Consider the following 21,112-nt stretch of genomic DNA (forward strand, 5'->3'; position numbering starts at 1 on the left):
ATATCGTCTGAGATCCCCAAGGATTGGAAAGCTGCCGCAGTCATCCCCCTCTTCAAAGGGGGCGACACCCTGGACCCAAACTGTTACAGACCTATATCCATCCTGCCCTGCCTATCTAAGGTCTTCGAAAGCCAAGTCAACAAACAGGTCACTGACCATCTCGAATCCCACCGTACCTTCTCCGCTGTGCAATCTGGTTTCCGAGCCGGTCACGGGTGTACCTCAGCCATGCTCAAGATACTAAACGATATCATAACCGCCATCGATAAAAGACAGTACTGTGCAGCCGTCTTCATAGACCTTGCCAAGGCTTTCGACTCTGTCAATCACCGTATTCTTATCGGCAGACTCAGTAGCCTCGGTTTTTCGGATGACTGCCTTGCCTGGTTCACCAATTACTTTGCAGACAGAGTTCAGTGTGTCAAATCGGAGGGCATGCTGTCCGGTCCTCTGGCAGTCTCTATGGGGGTGCCACAGGGTTCAATTCTCGGGCCGACTCTTTTCTCTGTATATATCAATGATGTTTCTCATGCTGCGGGCGATTCCCTGATCCACCTCTACGCAGACGACACCATTCTATATACTTCCGGCCAGTCCTTGGACACTGTGCTATCTAACCTCCAAACGAGCTTCAATGCCATACAGCACACCTTCCGTGGCCTCCAACTGCTCTAAAAACGCTAGTAAAACTAAATGCATGCTTTTCAATCGTTCGCTGCCTGCACCCGCACGCCTGACCAGCATCACCACCCTGGATGGTTCCGACCTTGAATATGTGGAAATCTATAAGTACCTAGGTGTCTGGCTAGACTCTAAACTCTCCTTCCAGACCCATATCAAACATCTCCAATCGAAAATCAAATCAAGAGTCGGCTTTCTATTCCGCAACAAAGCCTCCTTCACTCACGCCGCCAAACTTACCCTAGTAAAACTGACTATCCTACCGATCCTCGACTTTGGCGATGTCATCTACAAAATTGCTTCCAACACTCTACTCAGCAAACTAGATGCAGTTTATCACAGTGCCATCCGTTTTGTCACTAAAGCACCTTATACCACCCACCACTGCGACTTGTATGCTCTAGTCGGCTGGCCCTCGCTACATATTCGTCGCCAGACCCACTGGCTCCAGGTCATCTACAAGTCCATGCTAGGTAAAGCTCCGCCTTATCTCAGTTCACTGGTTACGATGGCAACACCCATCCGTAGCACGCGCTCCAGCAGGTGTATCTCACTGATCATCCCTAAAGCCAACACCTCATTTGGCCGCCTTTCGTTCCAGTTCTCTGCTGCCTGTGACTGGAACGAATTGCAAAAATCGCTGAAGTTGGAGACTTTTATCTCCCTCACCAACTTCAAACATCTGCTATCTGAGCAGCTAACCGATCGCTGCAGCTGTACATAGTCTATTGGTAAATAGCCCACCCATTTTCACCTACCTCATCCCCATACTGTTTTTATTTATTTATTTTTCTGCTCTTTTGCACACCAATATCTCTACCTGTACATAACCATCTGATCATTTATCACTCCAGTGTTAATCTGCATAATTGTAATTATTCTTTTGCACACAATGTATATAGACTCCCCTTTTTTCTACTGTGTTATTGACTTGTTAATCGTTTACTCCATGTGTAACTCTGTGCTGTCTGTTCACACTGCTATGCCTTATCTTGGCCAGGTCGCAGTTGCAAATGAGAACTTGTTCTCAACTAGCCTACCTGGTTAAATAAAATTAAAATAAAATTAAAATAAAATGCAACATGCAACAATTTCAATTAATTTTACTGAGTTACAGTTCATATGAGGAAAATAGTCATTAGGCCCCAACGTATGGATTTCACTAGGAAACCTGATATGCATCTGTTGGTCACCAATACTGTATCTTTAAAATAAAATGGGCCTCGGGATCTTGTCACGCTATTTCTGTGCATTCAAATTGCTATTGATAAAATGCAATTGTGTTCGTTGTCCGTAGCTTAATTACACCCCCCCCCTCAAAACTCGAGACATCTGTGGCATTGTGTTGTGTGACAAAACTCCACATTTTAGAGTGGCCTTTAATTGCCCCCAACACAAGGTGCACCTGTGTCTAATGATCATGCTGTTTAATCAGCTTCTTGTTAAGCCACACCTGTAAGATGGATGGATAATCTTGGCAAAGGAGAAATGCACACTAACAGGGATGTAAACAAATTTGTGCACAACATTTTAGAGAAATAAGCTTTTTGGAACATTTCTGGGATCTTTTATGTCAGCTCGTAAAACATGGGACCAACACTTTACATGTTGCGTTTATATTTTTGTTCAGTGTATTTGACTGCATCTGTATAATAGCACATCAATAGCACACTGGTCCTAGCATAGCTGCGATTCAACCATTGTGCTGGCATTGTGCTGGGAGACATACTTTGTCGCGAGAAGATCGGGAAGTGGAGACAGAAAATAACCTTACCCCAATATTGCCCGCTTAACTCAAAAAACGCTAAACCAGCTATATTTGGGGTAGGGTTATTTTCAGTCTCCATTTCTCGATCTTCTCTTAACGAAGTGTCTCCCAGCACTTTTGTCAAAAGACAATCCTTGGTTGAATCGCAGCTAGCCCTAGCAATGACAACAATTTTTTTTTTGAAGAAAGCGAAAATGGCAAAAAGCCTCTGTTTCTACACCTCCTTTTGTGACTGTGTCCTAAGAAAAGGATGACCTTATGGAGACCCAGTACTCTGAGTGTCATGTGAGGTCCATTACAACTTCTCCTCAATCCACATGTCACATTATTAGTCTTCTACAACAGTCTTTAACATTTCATAGCAGGACTGCTACAACAAACTGCCGTCCGTCTCTCTCTGATACTTGGGGTCAACACTTCAAAGTTCAACATTTCACATCGTCTCCATAGTGACAGCTATGCAAAGGTTATTAACTTTAAAAAGCCAAGAGTTCCACAGCACGTCACATTAATTTTGATGAGACACAGCACAGCTGAGGATCCCTGGCTGGGTTCTAAACATTTGGCATAAACCTCCACTTAACCTCTGGATGCACCATGCTGGTATCCTATTGCTGTTGTAGTCAATACGCACACCGTGGTTGGTCTAATAGTCATAACCATTGTCGCTATAATAATCGTTCCTTACTGTGTACTGCAGGGCATTGTCAACTAGTGGCCCGCGGGTCAAATTTGGCCCACGGGGCATTTTATTTGGCACGCAAAAGTTTTCTGAGCAAAAAAATCAAATTGTCTTATTTTTTTCTTTTTAGGTGGAGGGCATAAAATACTGTAAAAATCACTAGAATTTGAGCTCACAATTATTTCAATTTAGGATATCTTTTCCAAAGTACTTCCACTCATAAATAGAGAGAAATACTGTATTTGACCAGGCACCAGTGTAATCAAGGTTTTAAATTATTATGTTTTTGTGAAACATACTGTAATATCTGTTTGAGCTTTTTGCAGAGTACAAATGATTCAGAATTATGTTCCAACCCCCCGACCATCCACTCAAAACTGTCCTGCGGCTGAATCTAGTTGGGGACCCCTGGTGTACTGTAACCCTCTCAGTCAGTCAGGACAGGATTAGAGGAACGTTTCAAGGGAATTATATCAACATCTGCTGCATATTTCCCAGATTTGAAACCAAAACAGCATTAAAACACAGCATTTCACTGCATAGAAACAGAAAAGCGATGGAGAACGTGAGAAATAAAGAGGGACAGAAACAGAAATACAGACAGAGACAGAGAGACAGAGAGACAGAGAGAGAGAGAGAGAGAGAGACACAGAAAGAAAGAGAGACAAACAGACAAAGACAGATCGAGAGAGAGTGTGAGAGACAGCGACAGAAGAGAGAGAACCTCAGTCACCAAACCCCTCTTTTCCAGATTGAGTCATATCTTTGTAATTGGTTAAACAAGCCGGACAGTATGTCATCCTGCTCCGTAACAGAGGGATGATTCATGGGCCAACAACATGGTGTCTTTGTCAGGTCTATCTGCGCCCTCCTCCAATGAATTCAATAAGGAGGATGTTGTGTTAACCTTCACAATAACACATTGTGCCTGATGAAACTTATGGAGAATAGCAGCATCTAGTCCCTCGCTATGCAGTTGATGTGGTGCATAATAAAGGGAAAGGCAGTACAAAACAAAACAAACCGTAATACTTTCACAGACTGCCCAACCAGGATGCAGTGTGGCCAGATGACCATGAGGTCAGTGGCTCAAATCCTAATGAGGGACATGTGGAGCCCTTGAGGCCTAAAACCCAAAATCCAAATTCCACTCCAAATAAATATCCAGCTGTGTAAGTACATAACACACATGCGACTAGCTTTGGCTAACGGTGTTGTGTTTGGATAGGAGAGTACAGTGTGAATTAGATGGTTCACTCCTATGAACGCGGCTATGCTTGCTCTACTGGTGAGGCCTCTCAGTCCCAGGGCCTCCGGACTGCGGCTAAAGCCTTGGATATCACCTCTGATACATCACTTCACTGACCACCAACACAAACCTAACACACTGGCCATAACATCACCGAAAGGACGGAATGCTCCTGTGCTGACGAACAGTGAAAAGCAAGTCCTATTGCCCCTGACCAGGACATCGGCTGTCACTTTCTGTTCATTTCCCCGACAACTCTACATGTTGAATCGACCCCGGATCGTCGACACCCGAGAAGGTGATCTACTGCGCGCAGTCGACGTTTTGCTATGGCGCGTCTTGTCCTTGGCACGCATTAACCTCCAACAACATGGGATTCTTCATCACCTCATAAGCAGGACAAAGAATACAGCACTCTGAAAAATCTAATAAAAATCAGAAGGCCTACTGTACCTTTTTCTTCTCTCTCAGGTCGTACAGAGCCAGGGTGGCAAACAGTGGTTCCACATCAATCTCAAACCTATGGCGGACCGGGGAGAAAGAGTATCAGACTGTCATTTCATAGCAGCAGTGTGTCGACCAGCAAGCAAACATCACCTGTTAAAATCAATCTATTCTATTGTACTATACTCTATTCATCAACTCGGGATAATCAACAGATGCAACAGTGAGACGAAATGTGGACGCATGCACTTGCATTGCATAGCACATGCATAGCACTAAGCCTATCGAGAGAGCGATGAGTCGAGCTGAAGGTTGGGACAGGCTGCTGCCAAAACACTGCTTAGAGATGATGCAGAACTTAGCGGAAATCTTTGGCAGTTTAACGGTGTGGGAGAGGCAGAAAGAGAGAAAAGGAGAGAGAACAAAGAGAGAATGCAGAGAAAGAGAGAGAGAGAAAGAAGAGGCGAGCCCACATATAAAATGTGGAAGAGGGTGAGAAAATGAGTGAGGGAAAGAGAGAGAGGGACTGTATTCCACAGAAAGTGATTGTCTAGAGCCCTCGAACTCAACTCTGGACCTCGAAGCCAGTTGGCCTGCATTTTTTCATTGTTCCCCTCTAAATAGGGACTGATTTAGACCTGGGACATCAGGTGGGTGCAGTTAATTATCAGGTAGAACAGAAAACCAGCAGGCTCTGGACCTCGTAGGGTAAGAGTTGAATACCCCTGGTTTAGAGGAAATGCAACAGCCACTGTACCGCACAGCTACCACACTAACGGCAATGGTTCAGACCAAACGAAATGCTCTGGTTAGACTTCTCAAAGACAAATGATGGTCTGACAGCTGCACACAAATTCATGCTAAAATGTCCTCTCAGTGTTCTTTTCACACAAACTTTCTGTGGGCTACACGTCTCTCTCTGACACCCTGTCAGACACACTCTGTTGATGCTCACATACAGGTAGCTAGTTAGCTAGACGCATACAATTATTTTCCTTCTGTGATAAGTAATGTAATTACTGTACCTGATGGCCTGGCACCGGATGATGATCCTGTCTCCCATGTGCTCTTTGGGACAGTCGGGAATAGGCCGGATCTCCACCGCATCATCCTGGAATACCAGAGGAATGTCATGATCTAGCCACTCATATCAATTCAAGCTTCCTCTGAAGCATGCTCTGTATTCATGTATGTGCGTTAGTGATGTACGGGTCAGTTGTTTGTTCACCCGCACCTGCCGGCAATTGCTAATAACCCATCCACAACCACCCGACTATATGTGATAAAGTTCAAATCTGAGGATCGCAACCGACCCTAAAATAGGGTAACCCGCTAATATAGATTTCTAATATAGAAAATGTGCTGTAGGCTACAGTCAGAGACGATGAAACCATTTTTTTGACAGTGGGAGCAGGTTTATTTTTGCCTGATTTACATATGATTCTTTTTATAATTTATGACATTTGGGTAGGCTATTTGTTAGTCAACTTGTCTATAATTCGATACATGCAGCTTCTCTTCTGTTATTATATGTTGCCCTAGAAGACTAAATAAACCCTTGCTCACCAGAATGTCATAAATGCTTCACTCTAGTTGACATCTGTAAAGTGCTCTGTCATCTAATGCTTCTTTCTCAGAGCAAAGAAGTTTAGGGACCGGGGAGAAAATGCAATGACAGAAAATGTAAACGGGTCAGATTTTCTGTGCAAAATTAGTTTGACTAAGGAAATAGAAAGCTGTAAAAATGACCCAACATGTTTCTGATAAGATTTCAGTTTGGCTTAGATTCATATTTTATGTGGTTGAAATACTAAATCAGCTTCATGATACACCTCTACAGACAGTATATAATGTAACTGCGCATTTACATTCTCTCAAGATGCTGAATTAATTTTGTATTTATTTTTTCACTCCTGTTCCCGAGTCAAAATGTTTCTACATTTGGATTATCATTATACTTCAAGAAATGCTTAATTCTGCAAGAGTTAATATGAAGGCCATGTGAGAGGTTATACACCTACAGTCAGTGTCCAGATATCAGTTTCCATTTAACCCATCTAAAAAGTACAGTTCCCTTTATGTGCCTTAGGCCTATTTGAAATCCCCCGTCTTGTGACTGTCGAATTTGTATAGAGCCTCTGCTATATTCCTCTTCACTAAATCTTTCCAAAACACTTCCCTTCTATTTTCAACTCTGCATTTCGCAGCTTTTCTCCTATTGAATTCAACTCCGACATGGTCCTTTTTTCCTCAGTGGATTGACGTTAACAAAAGTGTTTGGTGACTGGCCTGGGCTATTTGGCCTGTGTAGGCCTACTGTTATGCCATAAAGCTTAGGCTTATGCACTAATGCCAGGAAGCCTAAAATAATGAAAATAAAAACCTCAATGTAGCACATAGATATCAATTTCACAAGAATGACACATTTATGGACTTTTTATAGTATTGTTTTCTTTTTTTTCAATCCACCCGCCCTTTATACACACAATACTTCGTGACCCTAAACCCTAAATTCTTAGTTTCAATTACGGCCTACCCCGGCCAAACCCTAACCCGGACGTCGCTGGGCCAATTGTGCACCGCCTTATGGGACTCCCAATCCCGGCCGGTTGTGATACAGCCCGGAATCGAACCGGGGTCTGTAGTGACGCCTCTAGCACTGAGATGCAGTGCCTTAGACCGCTGCGCCACTCGGGACTGTAAACGCGGGGATTGCAGGTTATGAGTCAACCCGCGCATCGCTAGTGTTCGTGTGTGTGCAGGCGCGAGCATGTCCCTCTCTCACCTCGTCGGTGGGTGGGTACAAGGCGAACAGGTCTGCGTGGCGGTTCCCCTGCCGGGCTTCCAGGTTGAACCTGTCCAGGTCATCATGGTTACTGAAGCGCAGTAGCCCGTCCACTCTGGGGTCAGGGGTCAGACCAGAGCGGAGGTCAAAGTCAGAGGAGGTCAGGGTCCTGCCGGAGTCATCACTCAGTACCGCCAGGGAGGGGGACTTCACCTGTAATAATAATGACAGGTATTAGAAGAGAGGGAACGGACAGGGAGTGAGGAGGTAGGAAGAGGATCTTAAAGAGAACATCCAAAATACTAAATTCTGCCAACAAAATCATGTCACTTCTCCCAAACAAAAGTATATTTAATGTAGGCCTGCATTGCAAGTGTTTCCAAATAATTGCATTACTTCATGAGCTTAGGCCGGTAACTTGCTATGCAAGTGCAGCGGAGAGGTAAGACGTCGTCCATAGATTCCTAACATCAAGGGAATCGAGGCAACCTCATGGAATCCATGACTAATGGGTTCAACTCCAGGGGAGCCCAGCAACTTCGGCGCAAAGGGGTGCGTCCTACCATCACAGAGAGACCCGTGTTAATCAGGGGTATTGCAAACATGGAATCACTCTACCACTGAGCTACATGACAAGACGGCTCTGGATTTTTCCGTCTACGTCCTACTTCCAACCACGCCATCCCCCCTCCCTCCCTCCCCACAGCGCACCCGCACCCTTCATTAATTTTCTCTGTTGCCATCCTTCAGCAAATTTGCCTCATTTGGGTCAAAAATATTTACTCAAATCTTTCGTCTTCAACAATCCAGGAATTTCACCCTTTAAAACGTAAGAGGAAACATCCATCCATCTTCCATCTAACCTCCACACCCCGACCACTGCCTCACAGTGCCCCAACCCCAACCAGGCGTCCCCAATCTGGGCCACAGGGCTCCAGGCAACCCCACAGGATTGCTAATGATCCCCAGAGTGCTGCAGTGTTGGAGCATGGGACCATTAGAGGCGGAGTTACAATAAGCCTGTTCTTCTCCTCGCTCTAGACTGGAGCAGATGGGAAACCCACGGCTGGAACAAAGGGCCTTTGGTTTGGGTGATTGGGGCTTGGCAATACCTGGGGAATGGGGCTGGGGATGGGGAGAGGAGCTGGGGCTGGGGACAACTTGGCTGGTGCTGGGAGCTGACTGAGGATGCCTGGTGCTGGGGGAAGGACTGTTGAATAGAGCTGGGGGCTGGCTAAGGCTGGAGACAGAGGTTAGCTGGGGTTGGGACTTGACTGTCAGGAGGTTGGAGCTTTGAGCTTGGGACTAGGGGCTGAGAGAGGTGGAGCATGGGGTTGGCTGGGTGCTGTCTGGGGACTTGGCAGGACAGAGAATTGGATGCTGACTGGGGCTGGACGGAAACAGATGAGGACTGCATGAATATTCACACATCATTGTGTGCAGGGCAGGCTGGGTAAACATGAGGGAGATGGCGCCAGGATAGAGGTAATAGGAATGACAAAACACTTCTGTGTTCAGTGTTGTGCTCCCCAACCCGTCCGTTCTCTCCTTCCTCTGCTGCATCTGACAAGGAAACCACTGCATAGGTTTCTACTGAATAAACCACTGCATAGGTTTCTACTGTATAAACCACTGCATAGGTTTCTACTGTATAAACCACTGCATATAGCTAAAAAAAACGATCTATAACAATCGATCTAAGGAGTCCGGAGATTGAAACAACTGTAGTATTCGGGTTTCATAATGATCATGTTACCTTTCTCTTATACAGTACCCAGGGTATCATCTTACTCTGTTTATTTCAATCTGTAATGTATCTGAGAACTGCATGCGATACTACTGTAAACTCTGGATGTACTCTGGTCTCCTGATGACAATGGGACTGACAGAACTGCTCATTGCGGACCCGAACCCTGATCTATTTTGTTAAAAACCTATTTGGGTCATCTTTGTCGTGGTGTTGTGTACGCATTCTTGTGTATATTTTGTGCTTACCCGTGTCTCTTGTTTCTCTGGCTGGAGGTCGGATTCAAAAGTCTGTTTCTGCAGAGTTTTGTGTAGACTTGCCCGCTCGGAATATGCACTCCAACCATCTCCCTGGCACCTGCCCACACACACAACCCCAGATACGGCATGGTTACTAATACACCAGTGGCATTTTAATCGAAAAACCAAATGACAAACCAGATACAAACATACAAACAGAAGCGCAGTGTGTGTGTGTGTGAGAGAGAGAGATAAAACCAGCAGGCCTTGGCTGTAATCAGTGTGTGAAGATGAAGAGAGGTGTTATCACAGTTTCTCAGACATCTCTCTGTTTCCTGTGAGACAAACGAGGGGCGAGGACACCTGTGGTGCTGCATCTGACAAGGAAACCACTGCATAGGTTTCCACTGTATAAACCACTGCATAGGTTTTCACTGTAGAAACCACTGCATAGGTTTCCAATGTATAAACAACTGCATAACGCTTCCACTGTATAAACCACTGCATAGGTTTCCACGGTATAAACCACTGCATAGGTTTCTACTGTATAAACCACTGCAAAGGTTTCCACTGTATAGGTTTCTACTGTATAAATCACTCAGTGGTTAATTATTTTCTACTGTATAAATCACTGCATAGGTTTCCACACTGCATATGTTTCCACTGTATAAACCACTGCATAGTTTTCTACTGTATAAACCACTGCCTAGTTTTCTATTGTATAAATCACTGCATAGGTTTCCACACTGCATAGTTTCCCACTGTATAAACCACTGCATATGTTTCCACTGTATAAATCACTGCCTAGGTTTCCACTGTATAAACCACTGCATAAACCACTGCATTCTGTAGGTTCCCAATGTAAAAACCACTACATAGGTTTCCACTGTGTCGTCTGCACCAGCGGTCACCAACCCTGGTCCTGGAGACCGAGCCACCTGGCATGTAGGCTTGAGTTGGTGTTCCACTGCCTTTAGTCATATTGTCCCAACGCCCGCACACCAAGTAGCGCTCCAGGGTTAATGACCAGTAGCGGACACACATCAAGGGTTAATGACCAGTAGCGGACACACATCAAGGGTTAATGACCAGTGGCGGACACACATCAAGGGTTAATGACCAGTAGCGGACACACATCAAGGGTTAATGACCAGTGGCGGACACACATCAAGGGTTAATGACCAGTGGCGGACACACATCAAGGGTTAATGACCAGTGGCGGACACACATCAAGGGTTAATGACCAGTGGCGGACACACATCAAGGGTTAATGACCAGTGGCGGACACACATGAAGGGTTAATAACCAGTGGCGGACACACATCAAGGGTTAATAACCAGTGGCGGACACACATCAAGGGTTAATGACCAGTAGCGGACACACAACAAGGGTTATGTGCCATCATTATGTGCCATCATTATGTGCCATCATAAGAAGCTTACCTCCTGCTGACCATCAGCCAGGGCTGGGTGTAACTCTGAACACAGTCCCTCACATGGAAATCCAACTCCACCCTATAGAGACACAGGAGGACAGCGAGGGAATGAGAAGGATAGAACGCACACACATACAGCAGCACACACACACACATTCACGTGTGCAGGCACGCACACACATGCGGAAATACCCTCGACAGACAGCCTGTATATGACCCCGTTCCACTCCTTCTGCATTCCTATCTTATCAGCATTACCTGTGCGATCATGTTCAAGGTGAGTGACAATCCAAAGACGCTAAGATACCACTGGCACAGTACTTTCTGGTTTGTGTAAGAGCCTTCTGAGGTATGATAAGCCATTGTAGTGGGAGCTAGTAAACTAGTGAGTTGGGGCCCATGAAACAGATAAAGGTTCTTAGCAGAGAAAGTTACCGGGACTATAGCCTGGCTTAAATCAATGCCGACCCCTGAACTCTAGACCCAGGCCCTCTCCACAATCTGTGGAGATCTAATAGGCATAAGCAATATACAGTGTCAAGGAGAAGTATGTGAACCCTTTGGAAATGCCTGGATTTTTGCCTAAATTGGTCATAAAATGTGATCTGATCCTCATCTAGGTCACAACAATAGACAAACACGGTCTGCTTAACCTAATCACACACAAGCAATTATACGTTTGTATGTCTTTATTGAACATACCGTGTAAACATTCACAGTGCAGGGTGGGAAAAGTATGTGAACCCTTGGATTTAATAACTGGTTGACCATCCTTTGGCAGCAATAACCTCAGCCAAACGTTTTCTGTAGTTGTGGATCAGACCTGCACAACGGTCAGGAGGAATTTTGGACCATTCCTCTTTACAAAACTGTTTCAGTTCAGCAATATTCTTGGGATGTCTGGTGTGAACCACTCTCTTGAGGTCATGCCACAGCATCTCAAATCAGGTTGAGGTCAGGACTCTGACTGGGCCATTCCAGAAGGCGTATTTTCTTCTGTTGAAGCCATTCTGTTGTTGATTTACTTCTGTGTTTTGGGTCGTTGCCCTGTTGCATCACCCAACTTCTGTTGAGCTTCAAACTGGCGGGCAGATGAAGACATTTTGCAGGAGAATGTTAGGAATTCATTTTTCCATCGATGATAGCAAGCTGTCCAGGCCCTGAGGCAGCACCAAACCACGATGCTCCCTCCACCATACTTTACAGTTGGGATGAGGTATTGATGTTGGTGTGCTGTGCCTTTTTGTCTCCACACATAGAGTTGTGTGTTTCTTTCATGAAACTCAACTGTAGTTTCATCTGTCCACAGAACATTTTGCCAGTAGCGCTGTGGAACATCCAGGTGCACTTTTGCAAACTTCAGACGTGCAGCAATGTTTGCAGTGCTGAACTTTCTCCATTTGTCTTACCGTGGACTGATGAACATCAAGGCTTTTAGAGATACTTTTGTAACCCTTTCCAGCTTTATGCAAGTCAACAATTCTTAATCTTAGGTCTTCTGAGATCTCTTTTGTTCGAGGCATGGTTTACAGCAGGAAATGCTTCTTATGAATAGCAAACTCACATTTTGTGAGTGTTTTTTATGGGGCAGGGCAGCTCTAACCAACATCTCCAATCTCGTCTCATTGATTGGACTCCAGGTTAGCTTTTGGAGAAGTCCTAAGCCTAGGGGTTCGCATACTTTTTACAACCTACACTGTGAATGATTAAATTATATATTCAATATATTCAATATTGTGTATTCATATTATGTATTATGTATTCATATTATGTATTATGTATTCATATTATGTATTATGTATTCAATATATATGTGTGTTATTAGTTTAAGCACACTATGCATGTCTATTGTTGTGACTTAGATGAAAATCCGATCAAATTTGATGACCAATTTATGCAGAATTCCAGGTAATTCCAAACAGTTCACTTTTTCTTGCCACTGTAGTAACAGGTATGGTTGACTTTATTCTATATTGAACATGTGACCATGCAACCCACCCCTCATCGGGTACAGAGTGGCGTACGGTCCGACACTCCTTCTCCACATGTTCTACTTCCAGGTCGTCGTCAGGGAAATCTCCGAGCTCCCGCATGAGGGCGGCGTCTCCGCCCTGCTGCTGTGACATCAGAAACTCCTCCAAGTCCAAGGGCTCCACCGCGTCATACGACTGGGGCTGGAGAAGGAGAGAGATTGAGAAAGGGAACGGTTAAATAGAGGAACAGACAAGTATTACATAGACAAGTATTACATAGACTGGAACTAGAGTGGAGAGATATACAGTATGTTTTCTATACTGTACTATATTGTGTACAGTATAGCGAAAGGGGGAGAAGGAGACAGAGAGTTGGATGAAGAGATGGATTGAGAGAGAGCGGTAGAGGGAGAAGAGAGAGAAATAGCTGAGGGGCAAGAGAGATAACCTTTTTTTTTTGTTTCATGCCGAGGGCACAGGCAGGAAATGGTTAAGACACAAAGCAACTACATGATGACATTCTTAAGGTTATGAATACAGTCACTGTAGTGCATCTAAATGTGAAATTGATAGAGGTTAGAGCCAGATATGTATTCATTGGCGTCAATGAAAGGATTGCCTGGACTTGAAGCATACCAAGAACTTAACACATTTTTTAAGGGGAGAGATGCAAAACGAAGTGAGAGAGGCAAAACGAAGTGTGAGTGTGTGTGAGAGAGAGTGAGAGTGTGAGAGTGTGTGAGAGAGAGTGAGAGAGTGTGTGTGAGAGAGAGTGACAGAGAGAGAAAGAAATGAAAAACAGAAAGATGAATCATCGTTGAAGGCTTTGGGGGCCTGGGTACAGCACAGGGAGTTTCTTATAGCCCTCTGTCATAATCCAAATATTAAAGAGCTGGGAGGAGGACAGGTTGGATCACTACTCTGCTCTCAACAACCTCAGATCTGTCGGGAATGATAGGACCGAGCTCATATAGAGAGAGAAAAGGAACTTAGAGGATCTTGACATAACCTTTACATGGAAACTTCAGATAGACCATTATCCATTCCTATCATATTAGTCCATTCATCCTCCTCCTAAGAGTCTAACCCTCTGCAACCATACTACAACCCCTGGGGAACTATACCCCTATAACTCCCTATCCCAACGGGTGACTGACCTTTGGATGACAGCTCATTGGGTCATGTATGGAACATCATTACAGACAAAAACAGACAACGGTTTTGTTAAGTTGTTGTTATGCTGTGTCGGTACTTTAACTACTGTGGTCTTTAAATGAAATTACTCTTTATGTGGAAGCTGTAAGACACGCACATAAAACAATACCTGATTGGTAATAAATTGGTACCTGCCAAATTCTCGTCTAATTACATCGCTGGAGCAGTAACTGTGTGGCTGCATATACAGTAGTTCAATTATTATACGGTAATCTGTGAAGTATGGCTCAGAAACCTTCAATAGGCCTTGAAGAACTTCAGTTTACGGTTCTAAAGCAAAGAAGATCTGAATGGAGAACAACCTGGAGAGCCCTTCAGAAAAGCTGGCAATGCAACAACTTCACACCTCCGGCCTTATCCCAGACAAGTCTGTGATAAAAGAGTCAGAGAAATAAACATGCTTTTTGTCACCAGAGAAGGCCATCAGATGACTATCGCAGACGAGAGAGGCTGCATCATAGTGATACTGTACATATTCCAGATCTGTATCTTTATACACTTCTCTGGGCTGTATGTGAGGGCATGGCATGACAGGAGGGTATTGCAGGTGCTTCAGAGAGGGCTGTAGTGCTGAACCTGTGCAGACGACAACCATCATACATACGGCTGCATCGGTGAGTAATGCTACAAAAGCTTAGATTTGTGACTAAAACAAAAAAAAAAACTTATTGGTTACAGGGGGGCAGTATTGAGTAGCTTGGATGAATAAGGTGCCCAGAGTAAACTGCCTGCTACTCTGTCCCAGATGCTAATATATGCATATTATTAGTAGTATTGGATAGAAAACACTCTGGAGTTTCTAAAACTGTTTGATGTCTGAGTATAACAGAACTCATATGCCAGGCGAAAACCGGAGAAAAATCCAACCAGGAAGTGGGAAATCTGAGGCTTGTAGTTTTTTAACTCAGCTCCTATTGTAGATACAGTTGGATATTGGTTATGTTGCACTTCCTAAGGCTTCCGCTAGATGTCAACAGTCTTTAGAACTTTGTTTGGCTTCTACTGTGAAGTGGGACCGAAAGAGAGGAATGAGCCAGGTGTCTGGCAGAGTGCCACAGGCTCTGAGGCGCGGTCACGAGAGAGTTAGCTCTCGTTCCATTGCTTTTCTACAGACATAGGAATTCTCTGGTGGGAACATTATTGAAGATTTATGATAAAAACATCATAAAGATTGATTCTATACTTAGTTTGACTCTATACTTAGTTTGACAAGTTTCTACGGGCTGTAATGGAACTTTTTGTCCGACATTCGGCTGGACCTGAACGCGCTTTTAGATTTGTTTACCAAGCGCACTAACAAAAGAAGCTATTTGGACATAAATGATGGACATTATTGAACAAAACAAACATTTATTGTGGAACTGCGATTCCTGGGCGTACATTCTGATGAAGATCAAAAGGTAAGTGAATATTTATAATGCTATTTCTGACTAATGTTGACTACCCAATATGGCGGATATCGTTTTTGGCTGCTTTGTTGTCTGAACGCTGTACTCAGATTATTGCATGGTTTAGCTTTTTCCGTTAAAAAATCTGACACAGCGGTTGCATTAACTTCTTATGGTATAGGGGACGGTTGCATCCCACTTGGCCAAAAGCCAGGGAAAATGCAGTGAGGCAAATTCAAATAAAATGATATAAAAATCAAACTTTCATTAAATCACACATGTAAGATACTAAATTAAAGCTACACTCGTTGTGAATCCAGCCAACATGTCAGATTTTAAAAAGGCATTTCGGCAAAAGCATAAGAAGCTATTATCTGATGATAGCACAACAGTAAACAAAGAGGGTAGCATATTTCAACCCTGCAGTCGCTACACAAAACGCAGAAATAAAATATAAATCATGCCTTACCTTTGACGAGCTTCTTTTGTTGGCACTCCAATATGTACCATAAACATCACAATTGGTCCTTTTGTTCGATTAATTCCGTCCATATTCCGTCCACACAATGTCCATTTATTTGGCGCGTTTGATCCAGAAAAAAACAGCTTCCAAAATGCGCAACGTCACTACAAAATATTTCAAAAGTTGCCTGTAAACTTTGCCAAAATATTTCAAACTGCTTTTGTAATACAACTTTAGGTATTTTTAAACGTTAATAATCGATCAAATTGAAGACGGGTCTCTCTGTGTTCAATACAGGAAAACAACAAACCAAGCTACTTTTCACGTCTTGCCCAACTCTCAACAGTGTTACGCAGTTCCAAGATGGCCTACGTCTTTATTGCACAAATTAATAACCTCAACCAAATTCCAAAGACTGGTGACATACAGTGGAAGCGGTAGGAACTGAAAACAAGTTCCTAAAAAATATTGTTTCCCCATGAGAACACATTGAAAATGCTGCCCCCTATAACTTAAGAAGATACTTTAAGAAGTTAAAGGAGAAGTATATCTCTAATTCCATGTATAACACTTGTATTTTCATCAACATTTATAATTAGTATTTCTGTAAATAGATGTGGCTCTCTGCACAATCACCACATGTTTTAGAACTACTGAACGTATAAAATGAGATTTTTTGAACAAAACATACATGTATTGTGTAACATGAAGTCCTATGAGTGTCATCTGATGAAGATCTTTCTGTGAGTTGGTGGTGACCTAACAATCGTTTGTGGTGCTTTCGCTGTAAAGCATTTTTTGAAATCAGACACTGTGGCTGGATTAACGAGAACTTTATCTTTTAAATGGTGTAAAATACTTGTATGCTTGAGGAATTTGAATTTGGCGCCCTGCACTTTCACTGGCTGTTGGCGAGGTGGGAAGCTACCGTCCCACATATCCCAGAGAGGTTTTTAAGTGTCCAGAAAATGAAAAGTGAACTGTTGTGCTTCCATCTGTGTCAAAGGGAGGTTGACCGAGCGAAAAGAAAGATAGAAAGAAAGAAAGAAAAGAAAGAAAAGAAAGAAAAGAAAGAAAAGAGTTAAACAGATGTGAAGGCAGTCCTGGATTCCTTGGTCTCTGACATGTTTTTGACGTCATCCGTGGTGTTTTTTACTACACCAGTACTATGCTAGGCGGAAAACAGGAACTTGCAACACAGAGAGAAAGACCAGAGATATAGACAAAAAAAGAGACAAAAGAAGAAAAAAAGAGAGAGTGATGTGTTCAAAATAAACAGTATGTCTTTACCAGATGGTACAAGGCTTCATTGCTTGTATTTTGTTTCGTGTGAGGAGTGAATCTGGACAAGCATCCTAATACTCCAAGTTATTTGAGTGAACCCCAGACATTTAAATGCTTGGGGAATCATGGCTGCATATCTCCTTTCATAATATACTGTATGTTCTCTTTCCCTTCCTTAGCATGGGAGCCAAATGAAACAAATACATGCAAATATATGCATACCTCTGTCCTAACTCCCAGGCATCCTGCACTATGGAGAGCTGCTCTCAGCTGGGCCAGCTGGGCCAGTAACAGGCTGTTCATACCAGCATTTAGACTATTAGACTACTACAATATTGCTCCTGAAGCAGTAAGCAGGGATGGGAAGCATTTCAATAACACTTAAGCTGCAAGACATGTTTCAATCACTTTTGTGCATTTTGTAATTATATTTGATAATACCTTTAAAATATAATATTTTCTAATACATAATATGCACATTTGTTGTTTTGTCCTGGGGGTGTTTAGTATTTTGTCCAAAAGATATACATGAGGATACATCTTGCCTATCCCTAACAGTAACACTGTTCACTCTGCTACCGCACGACTGTTCTCTCTGCTACCGCACGGCAAGCGGGACCAGAGCACCAAGTCTAGGTCCAAGAGGCTTCTAAACAGCTTCTACCCCCAATAAGACTCCTGAACACCTAATCAAATGGCTACCCAGACTAATTGTATCCCCTCCCCTTTTTACACCGCTGCTACCCTCTGTTGTTGTCATCATCTATGCATAGTCACTTTAATAACTCTACCTACATGTACGTATTACCTCAACTAACCAGTGCCTCCGCACAGACTATATACAGGGGGGTACCGGTACAGAGTCACACTATATTTTACTGCTGCTCTTTAATTACTTGTTACTTTTATTTCTTATTCTTATCCGTATTTTTATAAACTGCATTGTTGGTTAGAGGCTCGTAAGTAAGCATTTCACTTTAAGGTGTTGTATTTGGCGCATGTGACTAATACAATTTGATTTGAACACAGTTATACTACCCAACTCCGCAATGTGTCTTTTCAGCCTAATAAAGAACCAGTAACCTACTTCCCTAAGAGGAAGCTACTACCCACAGGCTGTACCAAATACCCAGTCTAACAACACATCACCTGCCTCTAAGAGCAACACTGGCTGGAAGTAGACTTACCCTGCTAAATATTCAACATGTAAGAGGGAAGTTGACAAATTGGTGCACACCACACACACATGCAAGTGCACACGCTTACAAAAGCGGGGCACGCACAGACAAGCGCAACACAAACACACACACACACTCACGTCATACCATCATTTTGGAAATGATTATTAACTAATAACAATGCGCATCATTATATGTCCTAAAAATAGAGAGATGAATCATAGCAATGATCATCATCATCCCACACATCTGCCTGCAGCTCCACTGAGCTCCTCCGCTGATGATGCACCATGGGAAAACATGCAGAGGATGTTATTAAAAACCACTCTCCTGCATTGCAAATCCACAGATATTACATATTTGCCAGTGTAAGCTGGAAGGTAAGCAGGCCATCCCATATCTCTACAGTAGCCTGCGCCTTGACCCATTTCCCAAGCAGTTTGGACATTAATCATAATAATAACTAGGGGATGGGCCAACTCTCCCTCCTCTGGCCTAGTCAGCTGCCTAGCAGCAGACAGAGACATATCAGAGAGATGTTTTTATTTATTTTTATTCAACCTTTATTTAACTAGGCAAGTCATGATATGAAGAGACTTACAGTAAACCCTGATGCCTTAAGCCTGTCAAATATAGAGAGGTATTAGTGCACTTAGTACGAGAGAGAGCGAGCGAGAGAGAGAGAGAGAATAAGTGAGGGGTCACAATGTCTGGTGGGACAAAATCCCTCTTTAGGATTACATTATTAGGCCTACAGCACAAAATGCTGTCTGAGAGTCTCACTCAGAATCAGGGTAGCTAAATATTACACCGTGGCGCTATTGGCTGCTACCCATGAAAGGGCATAGTTGGTTGTAGTAGTCCTGCAGTAGCGGAACTCACCACGGTGAAGCACATGGAGGCAGATGCGTTGGAGCCATGATGACTGTGTTGCATGGAGACCTGAGGGGAGCCATACGTCCCACCAAAGTGTCTCCTGATCTCAGCAGACGAGTGTCTGAAACAGAGAGGAGAAACTCGTAAGAGATGTGCGGCCAAACAAATTATGAAAAAGGTCCCTGAGAGAAAGACTGGACAGGTATTGAAAAAGGTATTAGAACAGAGGAGAGCAGGCAGAGATGTTTCACACTCACACCTTGATCTCATGAGCTTTGAGGGGCAGGTAAGGTTGGTCGCTGATTGAGTATTCACGAGAGTCATTCAGACTACTGAGGAATGTGTATGGAAGGGGGGGGGGGGGGGGGGGTCTGTGTGTCTCAGGGTGTTTGAGAAAGTACATGTAGATGCTCAGCTACTGTTTTTATAGACAAATTAATCCACCATATCATTGGACCCCTACCAAAAGGTACACAATGCCATCTCCTTCTCTGCTGTAATAGAAAATACATGAATTGTCCCTCAGTAGCAAAAATGTGCTGCAGTCTGCCTATGTAAAGTGCGTGTGTGCATGTGTGTGTGTGTGTGTGTGTGTGTGCACAGCAGAGTATGTGTGCAGAGTCGAGAGGTTGGGAATCCCAGCCATCGTTCATGGAGCGGAGGGCACTCTATGTTCTTTCCAACCGCTCCACTACAAACCGCTCCATGATAATAAAACCTGCCGCTCCAAATTCGCTCCATTCATTAAAATCACAATTGAACTACCATTTGGTTTTGAAGTATTGACACCAAACCATATGATTTGACATTAAAAGTATTTGAATAAACATGAAAAGGTGAATGTAACAATCGCACATCACTCCAAATAGGCTACGTCATATTAAATCAGCATATAAACACTCAAAATACATCAGGAGCCAGACAGGGAGCCTAAGAACGAATGATAATGTATTATTTAGGCTATATTATTCAATGGATTCAAGGCTATAGCCTACAAAGAAATACACTGGGAAGCATTTGCGACAATAGGCTGGTAGGGACATTGTTATTTATTTATTTAACCAGGTAAGCTAGTTGAGAACAAGTTCTCATTTACAACTGCGACCTGGCCAAGATAAAGCAAAGCAGTGCGACACAAACAACAGGGTTACACATGGAATAAACAAGTGTACAGTCAATAACACAATAGAGGAAAAAAATAAAGTCTATATACAGTGTGCAAATGGCGTGATGCAATAAAATAGGCCATAGTAGCAAAGAAATTTCAGTTTACCAAATTAACACTGGAGTGATAGAGCGATTTGTTAGCTGCTCAGATATCTGATGTTTAAAGTTAGTGAGGGACATATAAATCTCCAGCTTCAGCGATTTTTGCAATTCGTTCCAGTCATTGGCAGCAGAGAACTGGAAGGAAAGGCGGCCAAAGGCGGTGTTGGCTTTGGGGATGACCAGTGAGTTATACCTGCTGGAGCGCGTGCTACGAGCGGGTGTTGTCATCATGACCAGTGAGCTGAGATAAGGCGGAGCTTTACCTAGCATAGACTTATAGATGACCTGGAGCCAGTGGGTCTGGCAACTAATATGTAGCGAGGGCCAACCGACTAGAGCATACAGGTCGCAGTGGGTGGGTGGTATAAGGGGCTTTGGTGACAAAACGGATGGCACTGTGATAGACTGCATCCAGTTTGCTGAGTATTGGAAGCTA

General features: G+C 43.5%; 1 protein-coding gene across 1 annotated transcript in view; it reads right to left on the bottom strand.

Moving 5' to 3' along the window:
- LOC139412371 (dedicator of cytokinesis 8) overlaps positions 1 to 21,112 on the bottom strand; it is an 85,631-nt gene that overhangs the window by 44,076 nt on the left and 20,443 nt on the right. The window contains 7 exon segments of the mRNA XM_071159183.1: positions 4,834 to 4,900; positions 5,850 to 5,935; positions 7,610 to 7,822; positions 9,605 to 9,713; positions 11,038 to 11,109; positions 13,029 to 13,204; positions 19,414 to 19,528. Of these exon segments, the coding sequence (XP_071015284.1) occupies positions 4,834 to 4,900; positions 5,850 to 5,935; positions 7,610 to 7,822; positions 9,605 to 9,713; positions 11,038 to 11,109; positions 13,029 to 13,204; positions 19,414 to 19,528 (838 nt within the window).

This window comes from Oncorhynchus clarkii, chromosome 6, assembly GCF_045791955.1.
Source record: "Oncorhynchus clarkii lewisi isolate Uvic-CL-2024 chromosome 6, UVic_Ocla_1.0, whole genome shotgun sequence".
Lineage (NCBI taxonomy): Eukaryota > Metazoa > Chordata > Actinopteri > Salmoniformes > Salmonidae > Oncorhynchus > Oncorhynchus clarkii.